The sequence below is a fragment of the Bactrocera tryoni genome, chromosome 3 (genome assembly GCF_016617805.1).
Source record: "Bactrocera tryoni isolate S06 chromosome 3, CSIRO_BtryS06_freeze2, whole genome shotgun sequence".
NCBI classification, from domain to species: domain Eukaryota; kingdom Metazoa; phylum Arthropoda; class Insecta; order Diptera; family Tephritidae; genus Bactrocera; species Bactrocera tryoni.
The window spans coordinates 55,718,593-55,732,300 of record NC_052501.1 but is presented as its reverse complement, the minus strand read 5'-3'; the positions used below and the strand labels follow the sequence as shown (position 1 = coordinate 55,732,300).

The 13,708-nt window shown below is 35.9% G+C and overlaps 2 protein-coding genes across 2 annotated transcripts in view; one reads left to right on the top strand and one right to left on the bottom strand.

Annotated features, from left to right (window-relative positions):
- The window catches only part of LOC120770697, a 158,986-nt gene extending 147,222 nt beyond the window's left edge, over nt 1–11,764 (bottom strand). Inside the window, exon 1 of the mRNA XM_040098279.1 lies at nt 11,050–11,764. Coding sequence (XP_039954213.1) covers nt 11,050–11,764 — 715 coding nt within the window. The remainder of the gene's footprint in view (nt 1–11,049) is intronic.
- Nucleotides 1–13,708, top strand: part of LOC120770695 — a 207,615-nt gene that overhangs the window by 156,281 nt on the left and 37,626 nt on the right. The window lies entirely within an intron of this gene.

Here is a 13,708-nt window from a genome sequence, read left to right as displayed (position 1 = left end):
TAACACCATTAAAATAATCCCTTATCCCGATAGAAGTGGGTACCAATTGGAGTACTCAGGCAGTGATTCTTACTTTGAAAACGATAATAAAAATTACAATCAAGACAACAAAGAAGTAAATAGTGAATGTATTGCAAACATAATAAAACAAAGAAACCCAACATGTAATTTTGTACCAGTCCTTACAAATGAAATAATTAAGTATATTGAACCAAATGTAATAATAACATGGAATCTGACCCAAACAACTCTTACACAAAACTGTCAAAATTCAAACAGAAACATACAAATAAAGGGAAATAAAATTATAAGAATAACACAATGTAAAGTAAAAATCGAAAATATTATTTTAGGATAAAATTATTTACACCCAGAAATTGACCTAACACCTTTGTATCCACCGCTCAACATAACTAAAATCAAAATCTTAAAACACAATGACATTATAAAAATGATTTCACAAAACAATATCACACTTTATACAATTATTATACTGGCTATTCTGGCTTTGGTCGCAATGATTTTTATTCTTAAGTACATAAACTTTAATCCATTTATATTTTTGTATACAAAATTAAGAAAACAAACTGAAAGAAATCAGCCACAACTTCAAGAAAAGGATTTTGGAGAAAACCCATTACCCACACTGTACCCATCAATGCCAGCCCAAGTATAGGCTGCCTTTTTAAGGGGGGAGGAGTGACATATTCACCCTCACATCCATCTACTAATATTCAATTACTGCAGCATCAGTATTTTGGTGACACATTCGTTCTCACACCCATCCATTAAAGTCAAGTAAACAAATAACAAGAGCTGCGCATCATTTTTCTTGTGCAGAGAATTTAATGTAAACAAATGACCGATATTAAAGTGACATATTCACCCTCACATCTACTAATATCCAATTACTGCAGCATCAGTATTTTGGTGACACATTCGTTCTCACACCCATCCATTAAAGTCAAGTAAACAAATAACAAGAGCTGCGCATCATTTTTGCTGTGCAGAGAATTTAATGTAAACAAATGACCGATATTCAGTGACGATCGCGCCTTAAGCGTCTTCGCTTATACAAACCAAATAATCTATAAGTTCTCATCCAATGAATCAAGCGACCAACTGCACACTCATTTTAATGTAAACAATAGCCAATAGCCAAAACCAAGATTTTCATTCTCTTTGTAAATTAGTCTTAAGCTGAAATCCAATTGACGCACACGAAACCTTTCTTTCGTCGCGTACAATTTTAATAAATAATAAAACATTTTAAACATTTGTATTTAATTTATTAAAAAAACGGATCTTAGCGTTGTCCTTAGTCTTTCGACGGGACATTTATTCGACTCAATTATTTCAGTATATGTATGTATATTAGGGTGGCCCATATTATATAGCCGGAAAACTAAATCGGGTTTACAGATCGGGGCACCCCCCAAATTTTTTGCTATCGCCAAAACAAATATTCTGGGAAAGTTTCAATTTAATATTCCAACGGGAAGAGGGTGCTCAATGACATATGACATTAAGGAAAAAATGAAAAAATCCGCAATTTTGGTAATTTTTTTTAATAAGTACAACTACGTAGGAAGTAATAAATTCATTTATTTTATAGAATAATGTTAAAAAATAACGCAACCTTATATAATAATAAAGAGGGATAAAAAAACATGGCTTATTTCTTTGAAGTTGCCGACCCCAAGCTTTTAACAACTGCTCTCTTTGTCGTTTTTTTTCGGAACCCACTTTCTATTAGCTTCTGCCACTTGTAGGAGCAACTGCTTCTCTTCTTCATCATTTATTAGAAGCTTATTGAAGTCTTCAAACAGTTTGACTCCACGCTCAGCAATATCATTAACAACTTTCAGGTTTCTTACGATTTGTTTCTCTCCAATGTAATGCTGATTGATGTTCCATTCATTTGGATCTGTGTTTAAAAACGTTGAATTTATCTTTAACTTTTCAAACACCTGCAATGATCTTTGATTGGCAAAATCGGCCAATTCGGCTTGGTCACTTAAAAGTGACGAATCACCTCTTACTTTTCGGTCAGTAGATTCACACCTTATCTTTTTGACTATTTCAGCCTTCGCATTATTTGTTACTTTATCTGAGAACAAACTCAACCCAACTAATTCATCCGAGAGGTACCAAAGATGGGATTTTGTAGCATTTTTAACCACTTCACTTATTTGTGGATCAATAGCTTCATAAGTGGTCATGTCTTTCCATAGAGAAAGGTCACAAAGCGTTCTAGCTGTGATTTTTCCCTTTGTGTTGTTTCAAAAACATCTTCCTCACGAAACAAGAAGATTTTGATGGCGTATAAGAGTTTTGCCATCCAGCGCGCACGGTGTAAGGCACCCGGAGCTCTCCAATGAACGTTATCTAGAGAATGACCCAGGCTTAGTAGTGATAGCTCTATTAACTCCATGTAATCGTCTCTGAATTGGGTTTCCGTCATTTAGATATCTAATAAAGAATTTACTGCATTAACATTTAAATTGTCATTGCCAGTAGCTTTTTCCAATGGTTTAAAGTTATTTAAGTGAATTGATGGCCATGCTGCCTGAAACCTTTTAAACAAGGGAATGTCAGGAGAGCTGGATTGTCCAAAACAAAGAGTAAATACCTTACTGAGAACAATCTCTAAAATATGATGCCTGCATGCTAGCCATAATAGACCTTTGCCAGTTTTATGTTCCAGCAAAACACAAGCTCCATTTTCAACCCTGTATTGACGGCTGTAGTGTCAAAACACATGCCGACTATATTTTTCTCCAAATGCCATTCTGTTAGTACGTCAAATACTGCATTAGCCGAGTTATGGCCAGTGCCACTTACACGTTTTGGTACTCCAAGTAATTTTTCCTTACCGTCTGCACAAACTAATACTGGCAAACGATTTACTTTTTCATTGCTCAAAATATCGGGAAGAATCTTACCATCCCAATGAACTATAACTGGATCATCAAAAAAAACAGATTGCTTTATTTCCTCAAATATAGATTTTCGCCCTTGTTTTCATTGGCGTTGAATAGGGCTGCGTGATAATGGCAACGAGCTAGGGTCTTGGCCCAGTGCTGCTGCGATTGGGACCATCAACCTCAAGACTTCTCTATCAGACACTTTATTGCGGTCTAAAGAGCTTATGACATGCTTAGAAAACAAGTTTTGCTTAGCAGCCTTCACAGGTTTGTCACTGCTCGGCTCATTAGCATGATGGTCAGTGATCTGGTACCGGGAGCCCTTCTTTACAAAAGTTGAAACTGGATATTCTTCATCTTCAGAGGAACAGGAAGTGTCACTAGAGAGTCCAATTTCGAAATAAGGCTCATGCATTAAAGATGTCCCTTTGGAGGTACTAGGTGTTGTTTCTAAGAGCTGGGCTTTTCGTCTTCTCTCTTCATCTTCGTTAAATCTCTTTAAAGTTCTCTCCTGCTTTTTGGCTAAGCTTTTTTCAACTTTAGTCGTAGCCATTTTTCGCTGGTCTCGCTGATCTGCTAGAAATTTACGGTCTTCTTCAATGTCTATCAAATTTGAAGCATCTGCATGAGCTATATCAAATAAAGAGTCAAGCTCAGATGTCAATTCATCTTTACGAGCTTTTTGATGTTTTGAATTACGAGATTTATTTTTTTTAGCAACAACCACTTTGAATGGATGAAGTTTCTCAATCTTATCAACTCAGTGTTTAATTGATCTTGTTGGTATGAGAGCTCTTTCCCATAACTGAGTTACCTCCTCAACTGTCATATGACTTGCACTACGCACTAAATAAAATTTATGCAAGTGCCAGTGAAAACGCAAAAGCACTTGCCGATTAGTAGGTAGTTGATTTAGTCTTAATAGAGATTCCACATCTGTAATACCCAAAAGGAAAACACGGTCGCACTGCCTTGTTGCAGGAGAAATGGACGCCATGGTTTTTCATAAGTTATTGATGAAATGTTTAAAACAGGTATCACTTTGGGTACTATTATGAGAATTATTTTCTAATAATATTAAGTTTTGTCAATCTAGATCTTATTGATGATATTTTTCAGCATCTGTTTTAGATATTTGAAACACCTGCAACAAAGAAACAAAATTAATTATTAAAATATGGATTTTTTATTATTTCGACGTTTTGTTTTCAATCGTGAAACTTTGGGTTCTTTGAGCACCCTTTTCCCATCCATCAAAAAATCTGAAAAAATTACAGAGGTATATTGAACCCCATTCAAAAAAAATGGAGGGGTGCCCAGGGTGAATTTTTGAAGTTAGTTTTTTGGGCCACCCTAATGTATATAGGCAATATAAAAGCCCTGTTATTTACACAGGCAAATGAATAAGGAAATTGAGTGACGGGTCCATATTCCCGGATATTTATTTATATGATCACATAAGCCGTTTTAGTACGAAACTAAACGCTGTGTATAAACTGTTATTGAAACAAGTAAGGAAGGGCTAAGTTCGGGTGTCACCGAACATTTTATACTCTCGCATGATAAAGTGATAATCGAGATTTCATTATTCGTCATTTACATATTTTTCAAATACCGTATTTGTGTAAAGTTTTATTCCGCTATCATCATTGGTTCCTATTGGATATATTATACAGAGAAGGCACCAGATGGAATTCAAAATAACGTTATATTGGAAGAAGGCGTGGTTGTGAACCGATTTCACCCATATTTCGTACATGTCATCAGGGTGTTAAAAAAATATTATATACCGAATTTCATTGAAATCGGTCTAGTAGTTCCTGAGATATGGTTTTTGGTCCATAAGTGGGCGACGCCACGCCCATTTTCAATTTTTCAAAAAAGCCTGGGTGCAGCTTCCTTCTGCCATTTCTTCCGTAAAATTTAGTGTTTCTAACGTTTTTTGTTAGTCGGTTAAGGCACTTTTAGTGATTTTCAACATAACCTTTGTATGGGAGGTGGGCGTGGTTCAAAATATGCCCCTTCCTAATGCGATCCTTTGTGCCAAATTTCACTTTAATATCTTTATTTATGGCTTAGTTATGACACTTTATAAGTTTTCGGTTTTCGCCATTTTGTGGGCGTGGCAGTGGGCCGATTTTGCCCATCTTCGAACTTAACCTTTTTATGGAGCCAAGAAATACGTGTACCAAGTTTCATCATGATATCTTATATGTCAGACGGACGGACGGACAGACAGACATCCGGATTTCAACTCTACTCGTCACCCTGATCACATGGTATATATAAGCCTATATCTGACTCTTTTAGTTTTAGGCCTTACAAACAACCGTTATGTGAACAAAACTATAATGCTCTCCTTAGCAACTTTGTTGCGATAGTATAAAAAATATTTAGCGGCTGTGAATCGAGGCGACCAAAACAATTACCTCCAACGATTTTTTAAAGAATAAAAACAGTTTTTAAAATGTCGAACACTGTGGACATGTTAGAAAGGAAAGGCGATCTTCGTCTGCCGATCTAAACTGCGCGTAGAAGATATTAGATTTGAGAAAATAAATATAGACTATATAGGAAGGAGAGCCGAAGATTATACGAAGCGAGTGCGGGAGTTCAAAAAGGAACTAGCAACTGATAAAATGATAGACCTCATAGAGCAGGTAATTGAAAAAAGATAGGAACGAATTCGATCTACAATTGCTGAAGCAAAAATAAATGTAAATAATAGAGACGAAACTGATATCGAATTTTACGAAGACCGTCTCAAGAAATTATGGAGCAACATGGAAAGAAATATCCACGAATTGACACTCTATTATAACAATTCATATTACAGATAGATAGATATAACCTTCGAGAAAGATGAGATAAAAGTTCTTACAGAAAGAGATATTAAGTTGATGACACAACAGAAGAGCACGACCCAATGGTAGCTGATAATAAGTCAACAACTAAATGCGATCAAACAGCATGCATCCTGGCAGAAACGAAGAAAACTAAAGAGGAGGTTAATGCAAGCACCTCCTTAATGAACGAAAATAAAATCAATATATATATAGAAGTAGTTAAATTTTTGGATAATGACTTTAAACAAAGGATTTTATCACCTACACGAAGAGAAGACTTTAAGAGGCTTTTTATTTCCCGGGAGAGTCTTCACTTCGGAGGAAGTAGGGAGGGTGGTTATCTTATCAGATGCAACAATGGATTTTGACCCACCAAATGAAGACATGACATTTGAAGTCGCTGACAATAGAGGTATGGCAGTGGAAGATGCAGTACTAAATCCGAAGGCCAAGAAGAAGAACCGGATGGGATGTCTACCAATCGAACAAATACAACAATCAACAAAAGAAGAAAGCAGTGAACAGGAGAATATTAAAGTGCAAAAAAAGAAACGTCACATCAAAGGTACACCGTCGTGCGATGTGAAAGAAGAAAAGTCCACAGGATACCTTTGCAACGAATTTGAAGAAATAGTTATGAGTAAACTATCATTAATTCAACACAGTCATCGTGAATGCCACTTAGTTGACGAACATGATACGGCCACAAACTGTAGTTACTTTTGTCGCCCGGGAGAATCTTCAAAATTGAACATGTTCATTGCTTCCAAAAAAGCGGAATATATTAATATACATATATTTAGACATTTTTATATTCTTTACAAATAAGAATGAAATATTTCTCAGCTTGAATAAGGGCTTTATTTTCCCCCACCAGTGGTAAGGACCTAAAAGAATCTCATTTAAGTTTTAACGTCTGATCATACAAATCAAACAGTTTGATCTACAAGTCAAACAGTTGAATTCTGAGCAATTTCTGGTCGTCATGTTCTATTCCATTTCCATGAATTTCAATGATGATTTCTGCTGATTTTTGATCAATTCACGCACAGTTTCGATGGAATTTCCGGTGATCACGGATTTTGATTGGCCCTTGTTGATCGTCACTTATGTCCTCACGACCCCATTGAAAACGTTGAAACCACTCGTGCACTCTGCTACGGTGTGGGCAATCATCGCCATAAACTTGTTTCACTAATTGAAACGTTTCGGTAAAAGTTTTACGAAGTTTAAAACAAAATTTAATGTTGGCTCTTTGTTCGAAGCTCATTTTCGCACCGATAACACAAACATACTGACACTTAAAACGCCATAACTTCACTTCCAATCAATGAAATGTCTTGAAGCTCTCACTGGACAATCGGTAATGATAGCAGATTCTAAAGCACCAGTCGACGTATAGATGACGCCACCAGGGGGTGCTAGAGTAAAAAAAAAATTCTTTCGAACGCACCTTGTATATATGGTGCTGTTAGATGCTGGATGTCCTCTCTTGAGTGGCAAAAAAGAGGTTTGCCGCACGCACACACTCTTGTTAGATGGTGGGTGGTGGTTACACCAAATCACGCTTCCAGCTATGTGGCGTAACAAAATTACTTTGTCGTATCTTCTGGCCCAATCTGAGCATTTATTGTCTGTAGCGATTAGTATTAACAGTTTTATTCACACCGTCATAATCTCACCAACAAAAAACGTTCTAACTGAATCGTTTTATTTTTGCAGTCGATGTCGATGGTTGTCCCGTATTAACCCATGATTGTCTCCGTTTAGGATTCTTAAGATAAATAAATTTTTCATCGCCAGTGTATCCTCTTCATCCAAAATCTTTTGAACAACATTCTGCTTCTTATAGAGCATGATTACCATATACCTCCATACATTGGACGTGAAAGTACAGTACTTTCATTCAAACGAAAAAAAAGTTAATGCTTACCTCAAATAATCACTCTTCGATACAAAATTTGACATTTTCGACACAATGAACAAATTTGATGTTGTTTATTCGTACGTACCTATACAATTGTACCGCGTTTTCTAATCATATCATCCTTATTAGATTATATTAAACATCGTTTTGGCCTATTTAATTTGTCATTATCAGTAATATGTTGTTGTATTCAGTAATGGTGGAAAGATATACGCAAGTACAACATTTAAAAACAAGAAAAAACGTTAACTTCGGTTGCACCGAAGCTAAATACCCTTCACAGGTGCATTTCTGTTAGTAACTATGTGTTCAGTTTGTATGGAAGCTATATGCTATAGTTAATCGATCTGAACAATTTCTTCGGAGATTACATTGTTGCCTTAGAAAATAACATATACCAAATTTCGTGAATATATCTTGTCAAATGTGAAACTTTTCCATATAAGCATTTGATTCCGATCGTTCAGTTTGTATGGCAGCTATATGTTATAGTGGTCCGATCTGAACAATTTCTTCGGAGATTACATTGTTGCGTTAGAAAAAAAAATATACCAAATTTCGTGAATATATCTTGTCAAAAGTGAAAGTTGTCCATACAAGAACTTGATTCCGATCGTTCAGTTTGTATGGCAACTATATGCTATAGTTAACCGATCTGAACAATTTCTTCGGAGATTACATTGTTGCCTTAGAAAAAAACATGTCAAATTTCGTGAATCTATCTTGTCAAATGTGAAAGTTGTCCATACAAGAACTTGATTCCGATCGTTCAGTTTGTATGGCAGCTATATGCTATAGTTAACCGTTCTAAACAATTTCTTCGGAGATTACATTGTTGCCTTAGAAAATAGTATATACCAAATTTCGTGAATAGATCTTGTCAAATGTGAAACTTTTCCATATAAGCATTTGATTCCGATCGTTCAGTTTGTATGGCAGCTATATGTTATAGTGGTCCGATATCGGCCGTTCCGACAAATGAGCAGCTTCTTGAAGAGAAAATGACGTTTGCAAAATTTCAAAACGATATCTTAAAAACTGAGAGACTAGTTCGTATATATACAGACAGACGGACGGACAGACAGACAGACGGACATGGCTAAATCGACTCAGCTCGACATACTGATCATTTATATATATACTTTATAGGGTCTCCGACGATTCCTTCTGGGTGTTACAAATTTCCTGACAAACTTAATATACCCTGTTCAGGGTATAATTACTCAATTTTGTTACCAAAATCATAATTCTCCAATTGCAACTTTTCGTGCGCTTTTGCCATTTTATGGTCATAATAATTGTCCACCTAACCGCTAGGTCGATTTCAAGACTGTCTCAAGCCATAACCTGGCGGATTTGGGCTTGCATCCGTATAAAATTGTTCACACTCAAGAACTGAAGCCATTGGACCACCGTAATCGTCGGATATTTTCTGATTTTGCCAAGGAACAACTTAAAAACGATAACAATTTTTTAAGTAAATCGTCTTCTATGATAAGGTTCACTTTCATCTGAGTGGCATGCTCACTGTCGATCCTGGTGCAAAGTCCACAAAATATTCATGAACAACCATTACATTCACTTAAATTGACAGTTTGATGTAGTGTTTGGTTTGGTGGAATCATCGGTCTGTACTTCTTTCAAAATGAGTCTGGAAACACCTTTACTGTCAATGGAGAGCGGTATAGATTGATGATAACCAACTTTTCATGGTCGCAGATGGGAAAAGTAGCACGTGCTACAACCGAATTGTTGCGAGAAAAGTTTGGAGATCCGATCATGTTAAGAAATTGGGACATTGAATAGTCTCCAAGAAGTTATTAAATAAAAAACATTTGAATTTTCTTAACCAATAGTGTTTTTTTAAGAAATCATATCACTCTTATTGGAAAACCCTGTATAACGTTGATTTGGCGAAATTAGGTAGAGAAAGTTTCAGAAGGGTATAGAAGACTGTTTGCTTACCAAAACTAAGGATCAAGGAGATCTATAAATACTTAAAGGTATCATGAAGCCTTAAATCAGGGTTACACGTACGCATCCCGCACGGTATGAGATGTCGAAATCCTATCATTTCGGAAATAATTCATGCCTAACCAAATATCAATAAACACTCTTAGAACTAGAAATCACAAGAAAATGGTTTTAAAAAATTCTGTGGAGCCATTCTAAATTAACAATGATTCATTGCACACATAATCAACTTCAAGTCCCCAGAAATTCTTGAAGCTTAGATCACTCTTTTTCTCTCCTCATTGTTCAGTAAATACGTCTTAAACTATCCAACCCTTGCAAGTTTTTTAATAGTACTCGGAAAAAAGAGTGAAACTAAAATTTTAACCAGTTTTTACCTATAATCAACCGACAGTGCAACACAACTCAGCGCCGGCAATCAACAATTAAATTAAATATTTCATGCTCTATTTGTATTGTTGCTTTGTATATCGTGCCGTCGATGTTGTTTTTTAGTCGTTGATTGTAAAACACCGCTTGGCTGGTTAAGGTTGTCACAGTCACATAAATATACAAACAACTCTATATATCGTCAATTAAAATGCAAAATAACGTATGATCAAAAAATTTGAAATTGAGTTTTTCATTGATTACTACCCACTACTTCAAATTACATACATATAAGTATAAGTACACATCTCCAACATCTTAAGGTTCTGCTATGAGATCTAACCCAGTTTTAACCAATATCTAAATTTTGTTTCACTCATGCTCCATTTTATTACGTGTTTCATTCTTTCCCCTGTAAATTTCCGAAAATGTTGTTAAGTTATTTTGCATTTTAGGACTATATGTAAGTAGTATACATTTATATGTAAATATATGTAGTTTGCTTAGCGAGAAAACAATTGAAGTGAGAGGGAAATCAGATAAATGGTGAAAGGGAGAGCGGCAGAAGGTAATGAGAGCGATACGCTGACAACTATTTGCGAGTGTACCGGTTGCCTTTGCAGAGGGGGAAGTAATAATGACACAATTTAGTGCAATTGAACCGCAACACCGCAAACAACAGCATATACTACTCAGAGCCGGAACTAGCTGCTTCAGCGCCTGTGGCAACAACCTTGCTTGCGCCCTTACCATGTTGTCCAACTCAAAAATCATATATTTACAAGTGAAAGAACGTACATCTTATTTTCAATAATAATTTATACAAGGATCGCTTATATCGTTCAGAATAATACTTTTCTGGATTTCGCCTCTGCAAATAAATCGATTATTTTATCGAAATTGAGACGTGTTGTAGTATCCTTCTCAATCGACAAAATAGAGATATTCGCCAACCGTTCCTGGCCTAAAGAGGAACGAAGATAAGATTTGATGAGTTTTAGCTTACTAAAAGTAGCCGTCGTAACAGGCATGCATATGAATATTCTCAGTGCTGTTGTTATGTTCGGATATACATCCTCGAGCGACAGATCGAATATTTTTTCTAATACATTCAAATGGTTCATGTCTGTGGCTTCACTCATCAGCGTCGTTGCTTGAAATTTGAAACTCTCAATTTCTGATGAAAATTCATGCGGATCCAAGTCATCAGGATATTTGATAGCGAGATCTGCCGCTATTTTGGTGAGTTCAGTAACACTGGTGTTCACAATTGCTTGACCGCTCAAAAATGCGAAATCATCGGCAACTTTATTTACTTCAAGAACTTGGTTCAGTCCTGCTTTGAAATGAGTTTGCGCACTTATAGATGGAGATTCATCTTTCGCTTTTTCTCCCGGCATCATTTTCTTTGGTCGTTTTCGAGTATCTTGGAAATCTGGTGTTACTTGCAATTGTTCAGCTGTCACAATTGATGATTGCAAAATTGTTGTGAAGAAAGTCTCTCGGTATATGATTAATTGTGACAGCAATCCTTTTATCATTTTTGCGGCACGAGCAATATCGAGTTTTTTGTCTTGCAGTGCGAGATTGACACGATTGATTTGCGATAGAAGCGAATCCCAAAACTTCAGTAGTACTATGAATTCGAAGGTTCGTATCGACTTGAGAAGAGACTTGGCTTGTACTATTGTATCGCCTGTCTGATGATCACCTTCTGTCATTTTTTTTAGTATTTCCACAACAGTAGGCAGTTGAGAGTTCAGGGCGTGCACGGCATTAGCTTTTGACGACCACCGCGTGTCACAGGTTCCTTTCAACGTTATTTTTAGTTCTGCTTGCAAAAATTTCCAACGAGTTGCCGATCCAACAAAAAAAAATTGTACGTTTGTTGGATGATACCAAAAAAAGTTTGCATTTGCGGTATCACGTTGGCAGCATTGACCCCAATCAAATTTAGGCTATGAGTAGTACATGGAATAAACCGAGCATTCACGTTCAAAGCTAATATTCTCGACTGCACACCTTTATATTTGCCTGCCATATTAGCTCCGTTGTCATAAGACTGTCCTCGTACATTTGCAATGTCTAGCCCATCTTTTCTTAATTTATCAAGAATTTCTCCCGAAAGACCTTCACCGGTTTTTTCTTCGGTGTTAATAAACGTGATGAAGCTTTCTTCAATTGTACATTTCTTGTTTTCGATTTTAACGTACCGAATTATTTGAACCATCTGTTCTTTGTGAGAAATGTCGGTCGTACAATCGAAGAGGATTGAGAAATATTTAGCTGCTTTTATGTCGCTAATTATATGTGATTGCACTTGCTGGGCAGCCAAATTGATGAATTCGTTTTGAATCGCCGGTGAAAAATATGAGATTGTGCCTTTATTGTGTGTCTCGATATGTTTTTTTATTGTGGCATCATAGTGGCTAATCAATTCAATAGTGTTCAAAAACTTTCCACAATCTGGTCGCCCAAATACTTCACTGCTACCTCCAAGGGCGTCGTTGTTTTTGACGGAGTGGAAAATTGCATCGAGTATCACTTTTAAAATATGTCGCCACTTTGCTCTTTCCTTATCAAATTCTTTGAGAAGATGGTCATCGTTGAAACCGCCACATTTCAACTTCTTCTCAAATGTTTTCACTTTTATATAATTGTATCTATGAGACGTCGAGTTTTCGTGTCTCGGTAAATAGGGATTCTCAATCCAATGTTGCCAGTCGTTGAAGCCGTTCAACCAAATGCTGCTCCTGTCATCGTTGAAGAGGATACACGGAAAACTTAGTTTCATAGCGAGTTTAAAAATGCTGTACGTCTGCAAGAACACCATTCGGAAGGCAGTGTTTTCGCTGAAATTCGAATGGACAACACAAATTGTCGAGTATGATTGTTACTAAATACACCATTGTTTTAAACATTTGTTTTAAGCCGAAAACAAATGTATCAATACGAAAAAAACATAAATTAAAGGTCCCTAAGAAAGGCGAATAAAATAATAATAAGAAAGAAATTGAAATTACAATAGAAAATAAAACTGAAGAAACTATTAAACGACCCAATAAAACCAAAAAGCTAAAAATCAAAAGTTAGTTGAAAACCAAACAACAAGTCTGCAAGCAACCGCTTGTCTATAAACTTTCATTGTGCGGTCAAGGATAAAAAGGATATTGAAAACGATTCAAAGTTGTTGACGAAGAGCAGACACGAACACACACACACTCAAAGTGTAGTTTAAACTTGCCGCATCGGTAGGTAGTAAAGTGTGGGTAGATTACCATAGGCCGCGTGAAGATTCTACCCAGTTTTCTCCTCTCACGTCCGTATACATGTGATCATACATCTCTGTTGCGCTCATTCATCAGTGTCATATACAAAAATATATCTGTCCTGCTCTAATATCCCATTTTAAACAGCTGATGCAGGGTTGCACCTTCTGATTCCTACTTTAAAAAATTCTTAAAATTTCAAACAAAACTTTTTAATTTTTAAATTATTAATTTTTATTATTTTTAATACATATTTACATAAATTTTATTATAATTAAATAAATTAAAGCTAACATTGTTATTTATATATTATAATTAATTAACAAATAATAATTTCATCTGAAAAATGATTATAAAAGACAAATACAGTCATCGACTAAACCCCGCCGTGTGCAT